Source organism: Phocoena phocoena, chromosome 16 (genome assembly GCF_963924675.1).
Source record: "Phocoena phocoena chromosome 16, mPhoPho1.1, whole genome shotgun sequence".
In the NCBI taxonomy this organism is placed as follows: domain Eukaryota; kingdom Metazoa; phylum Chordata; class Mammalia; order Artiodactyla; family Phocoenidae; genus Phocoena; species Phocoena phocoena.
The window spans coordinates 46790381-46804368 of record NC_089234.1 but is presented as its reverse complement, the minus strand read 5'-3'; the positions used below and the strand labels follow the sequence as shown (position 1 = coordinate 46804368).

General features: G+C 45.4%; 1 protein-coding gene across 1 annotated transcript in view; it reads left to right on the top strand.

Moving 5' to 3' along the window:
• Window positions 1-13988, top strand: part of WDFY4 (WDFY family member 4) — a 262852-nt gene that overhangs the window by 73723 nt on the left and 175141 nt on the right. Inside the window, 5 exon segments of the mRNA XM_065893727.1 lie at window positions 2222-2453; window positions 3513-3658; window positions 4706-4817; window positions 5528-5718; window positions 12160-12312. Coding sequence (XP_065749799.1) covers window positions 2222-2453; window positions 3513-3658; window positions 4706-4817; window positions 5528-5718; window positions 12160-12312 — 834 coding nt within the window.

Below are 13988 nucleotides of genomic sequence, written 5' to 3'. Positions count from 1 at the left end.
CGTATTTATATACATATTCATGTATAATTTTGTAGTTGTTATAAAAATAATATAAACACATTTTGAAATAACTGAAAAATAAAGAAGAAAGATTACCTACATTCCTTCTACCTTACCATCATTTATAGTTTCTTTCAGTTTTTATTCCTTTAGTAAAATAGTTGTGACTTTATTGTATAAAACCTTTTATATACTACTTAGTTAACACTATCATTTTAAAATGTTTTATCTACGTGGGCTATGAAACTATTATTTTTGAATTTCTGATAATCTGTTAACTACTTCTTTTATCGAAATTTTTGAGAAAATTGTAGGCTAACATTTGGTGGTAACAAAGAGATTGACCAAGTACCGCTGGTGGCGCAGTGGTTGAGAGTCCGCCTGCCGATGCAGGGGACACGGGTTCGTGCCCTGGTCCGGGAAGATCCCACATGCCGCGGAGCAGCTAGGCCTGTGAGCCATGGCCGCGGAGCCTGTGCTCCGCAACGGGAGAGGCCACAACAGTGAGAGGCCCACATACCGCAAAAAAAAAAAAAAAAAAAAAAGAAAGAAATCTTGTGTACCTTTCATCCAGTTTACTCCAATGGTAATATCTTGCAAAACTATAGAATATCACAGCCAAGATATTGACATTGATACAATCTGCTAATTCACTCAGATTTCCCCAGTTTTACTTGTACTTGTGTGTGTGTGTATTTAGTTCCATACAATTTTATCACATTTGTATGTTCTTGCATCCACTGCTCCCACCAAGATACAGAACATTTCCATCACCACAAGGATCTCTTTTGTTGTATTTTTATAACTACCACCACCACCCACCCACACCCCCTCCCAATCCCTGTCCCTAAACTTGGCAACCAGTGAGCTAAAATGTTGTCATTTAAAAGACCTGGTTATATCTATGGAATCATACAGTACGTGATATTTAGGATTAGATTTTTATTCAGCATAATTCTCTGGAAATTTATCTTAGTTGTTGTATGTGTCAGTAGTTCATCCCTTTTTCATTGCTGAGTAGTATTCCATACTACTCAGATATGGATACATAACCATTCACCCATTGAAGGACATCTGAGGTGTTCCCAGTTTTGGGATGTTACAAATAAAGCTGCTATGTACATTTATGTACAGGTTTTTGTGTGAGCTTAAGTCTTCATTTCTCTGGGTTAAATACCTAAGAGTCTAATTGCTGGGTCCTATGGTAAGTGCATGTTTAGTTTTATAAGAAACTGCCAAAATATTTTTCCATAGTGACTGTGCCATTTTCCATTCCCACCAGCAATGGATTGAGTCGTCCCGTTTCTCTGCATCTGGTGATGTCACTCTTTTTTAGTTAGCCATTCTGATAGGTGTGTAGTGATGATATCTCTTGTTTTTAGTTTGCATTTCCTTAATGGCTAATGAGATTGAACATCCTCTCATGTGCTTATTTGCAACTTGTGTATCCTCTTTAGTGATGTCTTATGCACGTGTTTCACTCATTTTCTAATTGGATTGTTGGCTTTTTACTGTTGAATTTTAAGAGTTTATCTAAATATTTTAGATACCCATCCTTTATTAGATATGTAATTTGTAAATAATTTCTCCTAATCTATAGCTTGCTTTTCATCCTCTTTCATATGGGATTTTGCAGAGCAAAAAAGTATTTAATTTTCTTGTGAGCAGTTACAGTTTCTGCATGTTCTTTGTTAGTGTATAGAATGCAATCGATCTTTGTGTGTTGATCATGTATCCTGTGACCTTGCTGAATTCAGGTATTAGTTCTAGGAAGTATCTTTTTTTTTGGTAGATTCTTTGGAATTTTCTACATGGACATACCATCTGCAAATAGAGACAGTTTTATTTCTTCCTTTCCAGTCTGTAATTATTTCTAGTATGTAAAACTTAATTAAGGTACCAATATTGGACATTTAAGTTCTTTGTGAAATGACTGGGAAGAAAAAGATGAACCTTTTAGTGGCACTTTATATTTCTTATCAAATTTGTTTCCAAAGGCACAGTGTCAGTTTTTTACTCCCACCAGCATTTTATAAACTGTTTTGTGCACTGTTTCTCAGCTTTGAGAGTTATCTTTGTAATGTTTTTAGATAAAACAAGTATTCACTTTGAGAGAAGAAGAAGGTACATCATTTTATATTTTATGTGTTTGTTTGATTAATTCTGAGGTTAAACACTTCCTCCCTACATCATCCCCCTCCCAACCTTTTTATGTTAACAGATGTTGTACATTCAGGCCTTACCAGGACCATTCCTTTCAATGGATCCATCTTCATTTGTGGATGTTTATGGATATATTGCTACCCCTCAAGTTTGGAAACAAAAGTCATTATTAATATGGCGTCTGGGCCCTGCGTACCTCTTCGAAGAAGCCATCTCAATGGAAACTCTGGAAGTTATTAACAAACTTGGCCCAAGATACTGTGGTAACTTCCAAGCTGTGCATGCCCAAGGTATGGGGTGTTTTGATTTATAATGATCTTGCCGATACTATTTTTTAAATGGACATTCAGTTATTTATAGCTTATTTATAAAGAATAAACTCAGCACAGGCCAGTCATTAGGGAAAACCTCTGTAATTGGATCATTACATATTTACAATCCAATAGAAAATGTCAGAAAAGGAAATGACAATCTCCTTTCGATTTCAGTTCCAACACACATAATGGAGGAAAGTGGGTGGGTAATACCATCAGCAAAGAAAGGGGGAAGTGAATGAGATAAATAAGTTACATTCCTTTTAATGAAGAAGCTTTTTAACTAAAGTATACTGTTGTCTTCAATTATTAAACAGGCAGACAAAACGTCCACATTTTCATTATTGATTGTTGGCTGTTCAAGCAGGGAGCACAGCTCTCTGTGCTCTGTCAAGTCAACGGGGTCAGTGCCCATCTGGGAATAATGATAAATGAACCTGTGTATGGAAGACTTCGTGCCTGGTGAAGGGCGATTGAGTGCTCTGTAGTGTTTCTGTCTCCAGGCTCCATGTCTTCTTTGATCTTCATTTCCTCTGGCAAAGGGCACTGGCCAGAACAATGTGAGGAGGTCAGGTCCAGAGCCGAAGTTTCATCAACTCTCTGTTCACACCATGCTTCCTTCTCAAGTGCCACATGTGGCTCCCCTTGACTCAGTGACCTGGGCACTCATGCCAAAGGATGTGTTTACCATGTACATGCAGCTCATTGAAAACCTTAGGGCTTTCGGCCCAGCATTTTGGGAGCGAGGTTACATTCTCGATAGGTGTCTCAAGCTTTAGTAATCTCATACCTGGAATGCCTCTATTTTTATAGTAGGGTTAATATTGTGAGATTTCTCTACAGTTTTCTATGTGTCAGAAATCACAGGTAGGGGCAAAACATGTAATATATGACATACAATGTAACAACATATAGCAGCTACAAACATTCCTCAGTGATGACTTCGCCATGTAGCAGTAGGTACTTACTCTTCTGAGGCTTAATTTCCTACTCAGTAAAGTGAGAATAGAAATAACTGAAGATGTGTTATTTTAGGAGAGGACCCTTGTATGGAAGTGATGCCCCTGGTTGCAGAGGAAAGGGTTTCCTTTGGCCTTCATATAGCCAGCTCCTCCATCACCAGCGTTGCAGACATCAGAAACGCATACAATGAGGTGGACAGCCGTCTGATTGCCAAAGAGGTATGCCCTCTAACTTCACTTGCTGCTCCGTTTTGGAATCATGATCTCATGGCTTCCTTCAGCTTTCAGTGATTAAGTGAATACTAATTCACGGTTGTGCGCGTGTAGACAGTTACACACAGGCGTGCTTCCCACTTCATTTGTTAAAATATTTCATGACGCCCGCCCATTCGCATCCCTCAAGACTAAACCTCTTATTTCTGAGAAGAAAGTAGGTGCTCTTCATTTTCCTTGGTAGAGCAAGAACAAATGGAATATTTAAAAAACCTCTGTGACACTGGGAACACTACTGAGCTTCCCTTTTCTGGGTGCTATTGACCCCCCAACATTGCAGAATATTCTTTGAATCACTGTGTCTATGCAAACAACAGACTTGCAGAACAGCAAGCAGACATGTTTATAGATGAAGATGCCATTAGACTTCCTATTTCCTAATTCCTGCATAAAGAGCTCTTTTGCTTGCTGCTGATGAATTTGGGCTGATTTGTTTACGTTCTCTCCACCCTCACAGACAGAAGGCCCCTTCCCTTTACTGAGACGGCAGGATCAGGGGTTAAGTCCTGTTGAGCACCAAAGCTGTGCCTTACCAGCACAGAGCCTTCTGCTGGAGGAGACCAGGGTCCCTGTCTGCCTGGCCATCTGAGACCGGTGATGCCAGGGCTTGCAGAGCTGGATGACCCTAGATCGGGAAAGAGGCAGCTCTGGCCTTCACAGCACCGTTCCACCTCCAGTGTCCTCAGGTCCTTCCTGCTCTCATCAGCTCCTCACTGTGAGCATTTGTTTACACTAGTGAGCATGCGGGACACTGGTGGCGCAGTTGTATAACCGAAGTTGCTCCCTTATGATTAAGCCAGAGCCTGGGAGGCAGGACAGGGGAACCTGAATTTTGGCTTCAGTCCCTCTGACTGTTGGTTCAGTTATTATTCATTCATGGACTTACACTTACGGAGTGCCAGGCTTGGGGGTGCCGGCCCCCCAGGAGCTCATGAACAAGACCTCCTCCTTCCCAGGAAGGTTTCTTGGATTAATTGTTACCAATTTCTCTAGATGAACATTTCATCCCGCAACAATGCCATACCTGTGTTCTTGCTAAGAAATTGTGCGAGTCACCTCTCGGGTTCTCTTCGAACCATTGGAGCCGTGGCCATAGGCCAATTAGGTATGAACCTTTACTGCTATTTGGGAAGAAGGGTTGTAGCCGTCATCGCTTGTGCAGCCTGGAATTCTGGAGCGGCAGGCAGGACTGAGAGGGCTGAGGAGCTGGAACAGTGAGGGCGAGAGTTGGGAGTTAATCTCACCAGAGAGTTAGCCCCCCTGCAGAGGTCAGTTCACTTTGCTGCATCTGACAACTGGTCGTGAACTCGCTACTAACCGGGCTGGCGTCTCTGCACAATGGAGGGAGTACAGTGGGGCCTCTGAGCAGAGGCAATGGTTGTGGTTGTTTGGGTGAAAACAACAGCCAGCGACTGTTGGTTGCCTTGCAATCAGGCAGGAGCAAAGCCATGAACTGATGCAAGGGTCCAGCGTTGCAGATCTAGAGGGCAGACAAGAGCCAGAAGTTGTCAGAGCAGCCAGCAAACTGAGGCTCAGAGGGCAGCTGGCTCATCCGGCACTCTGGACTGAGACGGAGGGTGGAGGTCTGAAATCCCTTGGGCCGTTTCAGCCTTCTGTGACCCAGAAAGGACTCAGCACAGGATTTCTCATTGACCTAAAAGTTTCAAAGCCCCTACTTTTCCTCCCAGCCTGTCCTGTGCACAGGCCCCCCCGCTGTGAGTGGAGGATGTGCCTGACAGCTCTTGCGTGGTGCCGCGGGAACTTCCACTGCAGTGAAGCTGTAGTATACTCAGGAATGCCCTTTGTCCCACACAGGGGTAAGGGTGTTCCACTCCAGCCCTGCTGCCAGCAGCCTGGACTTCATTGGTGGCCCCGCCATCCTCCTGGGCCTCATTTCCTTAGCAGCGGATGACCACACCTTGTACGCAGCTGTGAAAGTCCTGCACTCGGTCCTGACCAGCAATGTCATGTGTGATCGCTTGATGCAGCTCATCTGTGGGTACCAGGTAATCCCACCCTCACATCTGAGCCTGCAGTGCCCCCCCTGCAAGGAGCTGGCATCCCCGAGGAACAGGGAGGAGGCTTGCTGGCCCAAGTGGACATTCCCACTAGTATGACTTTTGGAGAAGGGAAACTGAAGGTCCCTGGGTCCTGAGACCAGTGTCACCAGAGCAGAGGGCCAGGTGACAGCCAGCCAGAGAGGGGCTCTGATCAGGATGGGGATGCTCACCTGTCTGCAGCTGCCGGCACCTTTCACTGATGAATTCAGGAATCACTTGTGGTCCCCCCACTTCGCATCTAGCATGATGGCTAAGAGCCTAGACCGTAGAACTAGAATGCTGCGTTTGAATTGAGCCTCTGCCTAACTTACTACTTAACCTTGCCTGAGTCCTGAGTTATTAACCCTCTCTGTCTCGGTTTCTCCACCTGCACGATATGATCTATCATATCTCCTGTATCATGGGGTTGCAGTGAGGACTAGATGATTTAATACAAGTGAAGGGCTTAGAATTATGTCTGGCCCAGAGTAAGTGCCCTAGAAATGTTGGCCATCTTCAGTTCTTAATCTCTGTGTGCTTCAGTTCTCCTCTGTGTAAAATGGGAATAATAGCAACACCTATTTTGTAGGATTGTGATAACTGAGTTAATATATGCTGAGTGCTTAGACATGTGCCTGCTCAGAATAACTGCCGTGTGTGTGCACTGTGCTTGTTATTGCTATTTACTGTTCGTAATGTCAGATGAGTTGTAGACACTGTCCTTCAGGACTGCCCTGCCTGGCTGGGAAGCAGCCCAGAAAGGACTCATGCAGGGCAGGAACAGGGTCAAAGCCTAGACAAGGTCACTGGGGCACAAAGGCTACAGTTTCCTCCTGGGCACAGTGGGGGCAGGGGGAGGGCCTCCCTGTCTCTTCGGCCCCCGAGTCAGGGTCTGAGAAGAAAGCTGTATGGTGTCACGTCAGGCACACCCCCTCTTACCTGGACTGCTGCCACAGCCAGACAGCATCCCCTTCCTCCTGCCTCTCCCTCAAGGTCCACTGATGCCAGTCACAGTTCTACATTATAGACCTGATGACACCTCCGCCTCGTGCAAACCCTTCAGACACGTCCGGTCGTTGATACAATATCCCAACTTCTAAAGGCCTTTCTAACTGGATACCAACCTGTCCTTCCAGCCCCACCTCCCACCCGGCCAGCGTTTCATACCCTACACTCCTGTGTCCTCAAATCCCGTGTGGTCATGGATCACTGAACACATAGTGTGACCCTGTGTTCCTGTGCCCACGGTTTGCTGATCATTCCTCCCAGGCACATTCCTTCTTGTTTTCCCAGGTCGAGCTCCAGTGCAAGGGAGACGTCTCCCCTGACCCCTGCACTGCCCGTGTGGTCGTCTCCCGGCCCCTGTGGCTCTGTGTGTAAGCCCAGGTCTACCTGCTCTCATGCAGGGCTGTGACGATCACTCTGCTCGTCTCCATCAGACTGTAATGGTTAAAGCCCTGGGCTTTTCTTGTTCTTTGCCAGTGTATTACTGAGACCAGAAAGACTCAGTAAATATCTGGGGGATAAATGAATGTGTGTGGCCAGATTTATATCAAAATGCAAGTATTGAGGCTCCTGGTATGTAACAGTTTTCTCTGATTGTATTGTTAAAGGCAGTAGTAGTGGGATTTGTCCCAGTTCAGCACATGGATGTCCGCTCTGGCTAGGAATTTTAATAATTACTGTGAGCATTTCTAAAAAGGTCCAAAGCAGTTCCTGCTCTCGTGGGTACACCTAGAAGGATAAAATAAGACGAATACCAGAATAATTTTAGTACAAATCAAATGCAACAAGTGTCCGAGATTCTCTTCCAGAGCTCTTCCAGAGCTACCACAGTCTCCGTGACCCAGTGGTTACCCTCCATCTTCCCAGAACCCTGGAGCTCCTAAGAGCTGGGCCCTGTTGTGTTCACCGTTGTCTCCTCGCTGCCCACTGCAGGGCCCAGCACGTCGTGAGTTCTCAGTGAGTGCTTGTCATATGAATGCAGTGCCTTGGGAGCGTTAAAGTGCTCCAGAGCTGCCGAGGTGGCCGCATCACACTTGGTAGAGGAGTCACAAAGAGCTTCTTTAAAAAGAAAGGGGATCGGAGAAGGCCTAGAGGACTGGATTGGCTGAGTTTTTCAGAAAGAGATGGTAGAGGCAAAAAAGTGGCCCTTGAATGGAATCTATTTACTCAACTCATAGTGACTGAGCACCTCCTAAGAGCCAGGCACAGTGTCAGGCTAGGGATACAGATGAATAAATGGGTTTAGTCCCTCCCTCCATGGAAATTTCTGTCTGACTCAGTCTGTTTAGGCTGCTATAAAAGATACCATAGATGGGGTGGCTTAACAGCCACAGAAATTTATTTCTCAGAGTGCTATAGAGTGAGAAATCCAAGACCACAGTGCTGGCAGATTCGGTGTCTGGTGAGGACCTACTTCCTGTTTCATAGACAACCATCCTTCTGCTGTGTCCTCACATGGCAGAAAAGATGAAGGAGCTCTCAGGGGTCTATTTTATAAGGATACTAATCCCACTCACGAGAGCTTCATCCTTATGACCTAATCATCTCCCAAAGGCCCTGCCTCCTAATACCATCATACTGGCAATTAGGTTTCAATATATAAATTTTGAGGAGATACAGTCAGCCTACAACACTGTCTAATGAGGTAGAGAGAAAAATATTATCACGAGACAAGGACTCCCAAATAGTTTGAGTAAAGAACCCATCAGATTCAGAGATTCGTTGTACCTTTACATGTGAAGGCAGAAGAAAAAATTTTAAAACTCTTATGGCTTACAACAGAAATATTTCAAAAATTTATGTATTCAGGGAGAGAGGTAGTGGTAGACAGGTGGGAAATGACAGGTTTGAGTAAAGAAACAAGATTTTTATTATTTTTTTTTGCCTTCCGTGACTACTGCTTATAAAACAGAACCCTCATCTCTTTCTAGACACATTTTCTTGCTTTGTTTCTTCCCAATGCGCATGCCTGTTTGGCATGTTGAATATGTACTTGTTGCCATGTTTGTGGTCTGTTTTGCCCCTAAACACAAGCCCCATGAGGACAGGACTTGGTTTGCTTGTTCATTGTTGCATCCTAAGAGCACATGGTAGACAGTAAGTGTTTAGGAATGATTTTTGGAATGAATCAGTGAATGAAAACAAGGGTCTTCAATTAACTGGCTGGCTCAGGAGTGGGTTTAATCATTTTTTAGACGTTTACTCTGTATTCATCTGTTGGTTTGCTGATTGGAGAGCATAACCCTTCCTATCTGTTATTTCTATCAAACTTATTTATCATCCTCTTGTCAGACTAGGTGACATCCAACCAAGTTTTATAAGATGGATTTTCATAACATGGTAAAGATGGAGGATGGTGTTCTAGATTAACATTATGAACACTTAAGGGATCCAAGATGGGTTCCTCGACGTGGCCGGGAGGAAAGTACAATTGCAGGCAGGTGCACAGCCTAGATGGAGACGGAGGGAAGGGTCAGAGCCCTGCCACTCCAAGGAGCATGGATCTTATCTCAGAGGTGATGAGTAACCATTCATAGGCTTAGAACAGGGAAGTGGAATGAATGATGCTTTAGAATGACATTTGACACCTGTGTGGAAGATGGTTTGAAGGGTCAGGATCGGAGACTGGATAGAATCCAACATGATGTGAGACTGCATCCCGGATCTGGGGAGACTTGGAGTCTTTGTGAGCAGTCTTGGCACGTAGCATATGAAAACAGCCAGTGCTGTGCACCCAGAGTGCTGCCGACAGGAAGGTGTAAGACATTTGGGACATGCTAAGTGTGAAGTGACTGTGAGACATCAAAGGTAAAATATCAGGTGGGATACCCAGCTCTGGAGTTCAGAAGGGCGTGCTTGGTGGGAGGTATAGATGTGAGAGTCATCAATAGCATCATGATGGTATTTAATCTAAGGGAATTGATGAAATAGCCAAAGAAAAGGAGTAGTGAAGAGGACAAAGGAGGAAGCAGTGAGGAACTAACCAGGTAGAGCTTGGAAATATGATGAAAACCCAACAAGGGAGGTTGAGAGGGAATAAGGAAGGGAAAACAAAGAAATGCTTTGTCAAAGAATTTGAAAAATGAAGTGTTTTGAGAAGGTGGGCATAGTCAAACAATGCTAGATGCTGATAAATAACACAGCAAACTAAGGACAGAGAAGGCCCTGTTGGACTTGGCACCTGGGAGTCACTAGTGACCTTTCTAAGGCAGGTGGGCAGGAAGAGGCAGCAACCAGCGGAAGGGGATTGAGAAGAGAATGTGAAGTGAGGATGTGGAGCCTGAGTGTGTTGATAGTGCTTTCTGTTTTTTAATTTTTAAAAAATCTTCGGCTGTGTTGGGTCCTCGTTGCTGCGCAACGGGCTTTCTCTAGTTGTGGTGGGCGGGGGCTACTCTTTGTAGCAGTGTGAGGGCTTCTCATTGCTGTGGCTTCTCTTGTTGCAGAGCACGAGCTCTAGGCACACGAGCTTCAGTAGTTGCAGCACACCACGAGGGCTCAGTAGTTGTGGCGCTCGGGCTCTAGGGTGTTCAGGCTTCAGCAGTTGTGGCTTGCAGGCTTAGTTGCTCCACGGCCTGTGGGATCTTCCCAGACCAGAGCTCGAACCCGTGTTCCCTGCATTGGTAGGCAGATTCTTAACCACTGCACCACCAGGGAAGTCCGATAGTGCTTTCAAGAAGTTTACCTACAAAGAAGAGTAGAGAAATGGGGCCCAAACTAGAGGGATTAGGGTTCAAGGGAAGGTTATCTTTAGAAGGAGAACTACAAGGCATATTTGTCGGGAAGAAGGTGACAGAAGAGAGAAGGATGGATGAAGCTAGGAGAGAAGAGCTATCCCAAGGAGCAGGTGAGGGATGGGTCCCAGAGGCCAGGTGAATAGAAACCCTGCTGGTGACAGGAAGGAATGCAGTGCAGGCATTTGTGGATCTGATGGTGGGGACATGGGAGTGTTCACATCTGATGGGTTCTAAATTCTCAGCTGTGTACTGAGTCAGGTGGTGGAGGGGAGGGAGGCTGAAGGAGAGAGAAGAGATGAGATCATCATCTTTAGGGTGAGGAAAGACAGCTTACTAAAAAAAGAGTTGGACTGCCAGGCCAAATTGAGTACCAATTTGACATTTGACACTGTTAATGTAAAGTGAAACCAGTCAGCATGAGTGATTTTTCTCAAGCAGCTTTCAGCCATCCTAATTATGTCCTGGTTGGGGAGTGGGGATATGCTGAAGAAGTGACTAGAACAGTCTGAAAAGATATTATTTTCTGATTACAATTGTCTCAGTCAGTTTGGGCTGCTATAACAGAATACTATAGACTGGGTGGCTTATAAACAACAGAAATTAATTTTCTCACAGTTCTGGAGACTGGGAAGTCCAAGATCAGGGTGCCAGCATGGTCAGGTTGAGTGAGGACTCCCTTCTGGATTGCAGATGGCTAACTTCTCATTGTATCCTCACATGGCAGAGCAGAGAGAGGAAGAAAGCTCCCTTGTGACTCTTATAAGGGCACTAATCCCATCTGTGAGGGCTCCACCCTCATGACCTCATCTAATGCTAATTATATCCCAAAAGACCTGTCTCCAAATACCATCATATTGGGGAATAGGGTTTCAACATGTGAATTTGGGGAGGAACAGACATTCAATTCATAACAACAAGTGAGACTTCCTAATGACACACTGGAAGAGCGTGTCTGAGGACAGGGAGAAGGGTGGACCGTGTCAGATACAGGCATAGGGAATTGAGCTGTGGATGAGCTGAGCTGAGAATCCAGATGGAGTTGATGCAAGTGGATGGTGGGTCAGCCTGACTTTTGTGTGACTGAGGTCAACAGAGACATGAGGCTAGGTGAGGTCCATCTTATCAGTATCTGAGATGAGTGTGGGCCACTGGGATCCCAGTGCCTCCAACTCGGTATGGATGCTCGCGTGTTGCCAGTTTCCCAGGGCCTGGCACGGCAGAATGGCACGTCTGTTGGCAGCAGCCTGAAGTGAAGCTGATGTAACTGGGTTCGTGGGCCGGTGGTGGCTTCCTAGTGATATAGCAACATCTGTAGGATGGGTATGAATGTAGGATTCAGTAAAGGAAAATGAGAAAAATACTCAGAAATGTAGAAAGAAACCAGGAGAAGGTGGCATTCTGGAAACGTGTAAGATTCAGGAAGGAGCCGGGGGCCCACAGTGAGAGGTGAAGCCTCAAGTACAGAAAAGCAGACACTGGTGGGGAAGCAGCCACAGAAGTTGGTATATGTTTTCCTTCTGATAACAAGGGAATGGAAGAGGTAGCACCAGAGAGCGGAACGTTTTCAGACTGGGCTGACCAAAGGTGCTGGTAGGAACAAGTGGGTAAGGGAGAAAGAGCGGTGACGATGCATTCACGAGTAAACTGCTTTGTGTTTTAACCTTTGCAGATAATGGCGTTTCTCCTGAGGAAAAAGACCTCTTTCCTAAACCATCGCATTTTTCAGCTGATCCTGTCTGTTGCTGGCACCGCAGAACTGGGCTTTGGGTCCTCTGCTATCACCAACATTGGTGTATTCCAGCACATCCTCTGCAATTTCGAGGTAAACTGGAGACTGGTCACTAGCCCTAAAGGAACAGGTGTGTGATGGTACAGAAAGCCTGGAGCTTTCTCTAAACCCAGCATGTCAGCTTCCTCGATGGTCAAGATGATAGTGAGAGAGAAAACTGACAAGACTTTGGAGTTCAGAGGCCTTGTTTAATAATTAACTCCTACCACCAATGGGCTGTGTGGCCTCGGGCATGTCTCTTGACTTCTCTGAGTTTCAGTCTTCTCATGTATGAAAGGGAGACCATCTCCTCTCCCTCACAGGCTGGTGTGGGAGCCAAATCAGATAGTATCTGGGAAAGGATTTTAAAAGTGTAAGCTTCCATATATAAGAAGGATTTTAAAACATACCAATTCCTTTGGATGGTGCTTTGCTGTTTATAAATGTTCCTTTAAAGGGATGAGTGAGAGATGCTGAGGGCACACCTGAGGCTGAGTGAGGAGTACTGCACAGACCTTTGGGTGGATAGATCCATTCACGAAGCATCGTTTACTGAGTGCCCACTAGGGTCGGGCACTGGTGTGTTCTGGAGACATGGTGATAACCAGAATGCAGCCCCTGCACGCAACAGTGGGGCCCAGGACACGACAGAGGTGGTGCTACAATGTGCTGGGTGCCAGTGAGGGAGGCACAGGGCGTCTGGGGAGTGGAAGGAGAGGACAGTCAGCTCAGCAGATCCGGGCTCTGGGGCTGAGTTTGACAGAATGTGTTCAATGGGGGAATATTTCAGGTGGAGTGGATGCTATTTGCTCACATGTGGGAATGAGAGCAACCATGGGGATTTGAGAGCAAGGGGCTTGGGGCACCTGTGGGGATGTTGTTGCAGGTAGAGGTGAGGCTGGAGGGGGAGGGAGAGAAGACAGCGGGGGATGGTAAGCTGCAGGGCGCACACTTTAGCCGGTACACACTGCAGTCCATGGAAGTATTTTTAAAACTGCTTATTTTAATTAAAAAATAATAAGTGCTTGTTATAGAATATTTTAAATTACAGAAAAATGGAAGAAAAACTCCTCTTTCTGAGACCCAGACAACTGTTGTTAACTTTGAATGCATCCCTTTTTTTGTACTTTCTATGCATAATATACGTATTTTTTAAAATTCATAGTCATGATCATAGTGTAGGTATTATTTCTCCCAGCTTCTTTTATGAGCTAATCTTGATACCAGAACCAAAAAAGGATAGTATGGGAAATGAAAAAGTACAGGTCAATCTTACTCATAAATAAAAGCTACAAAAAACCTAAATGAAATACTATCTAATTGGACCAGGCCAGGATGAACATCCAGACCCGGATCTGCAGATAGATGCAAGGCTTGTGGGGGAATCCAGCAAGGCCTGCGATACGGGCTTCCTGTGCACAACGGGGAAGCAGATATGCACAAATGGCTTTACCACCCTGGTAAACAAGACAGCATGCCTTGGCAGCACTGCTGCCCCTTCCAAAATGCTGTGGCCGTGCTCAGGCAGCTTGGTTCCATGATATCGTTGCCATCAGCCTAGCCCAGGAATGACCCATGCAGGAACCCACAATGCTCCCACTGCCTGTTCCTGGAACCACCATGGGCACCACCCGTCCCCTCCCTGAATAAACTTACCCCTCAGCTGAGCCAGTGCTTTTTCACTGGGGTTAAGAAAATAGGCAACCAATAAAAACAAGCAAAAAGATGCT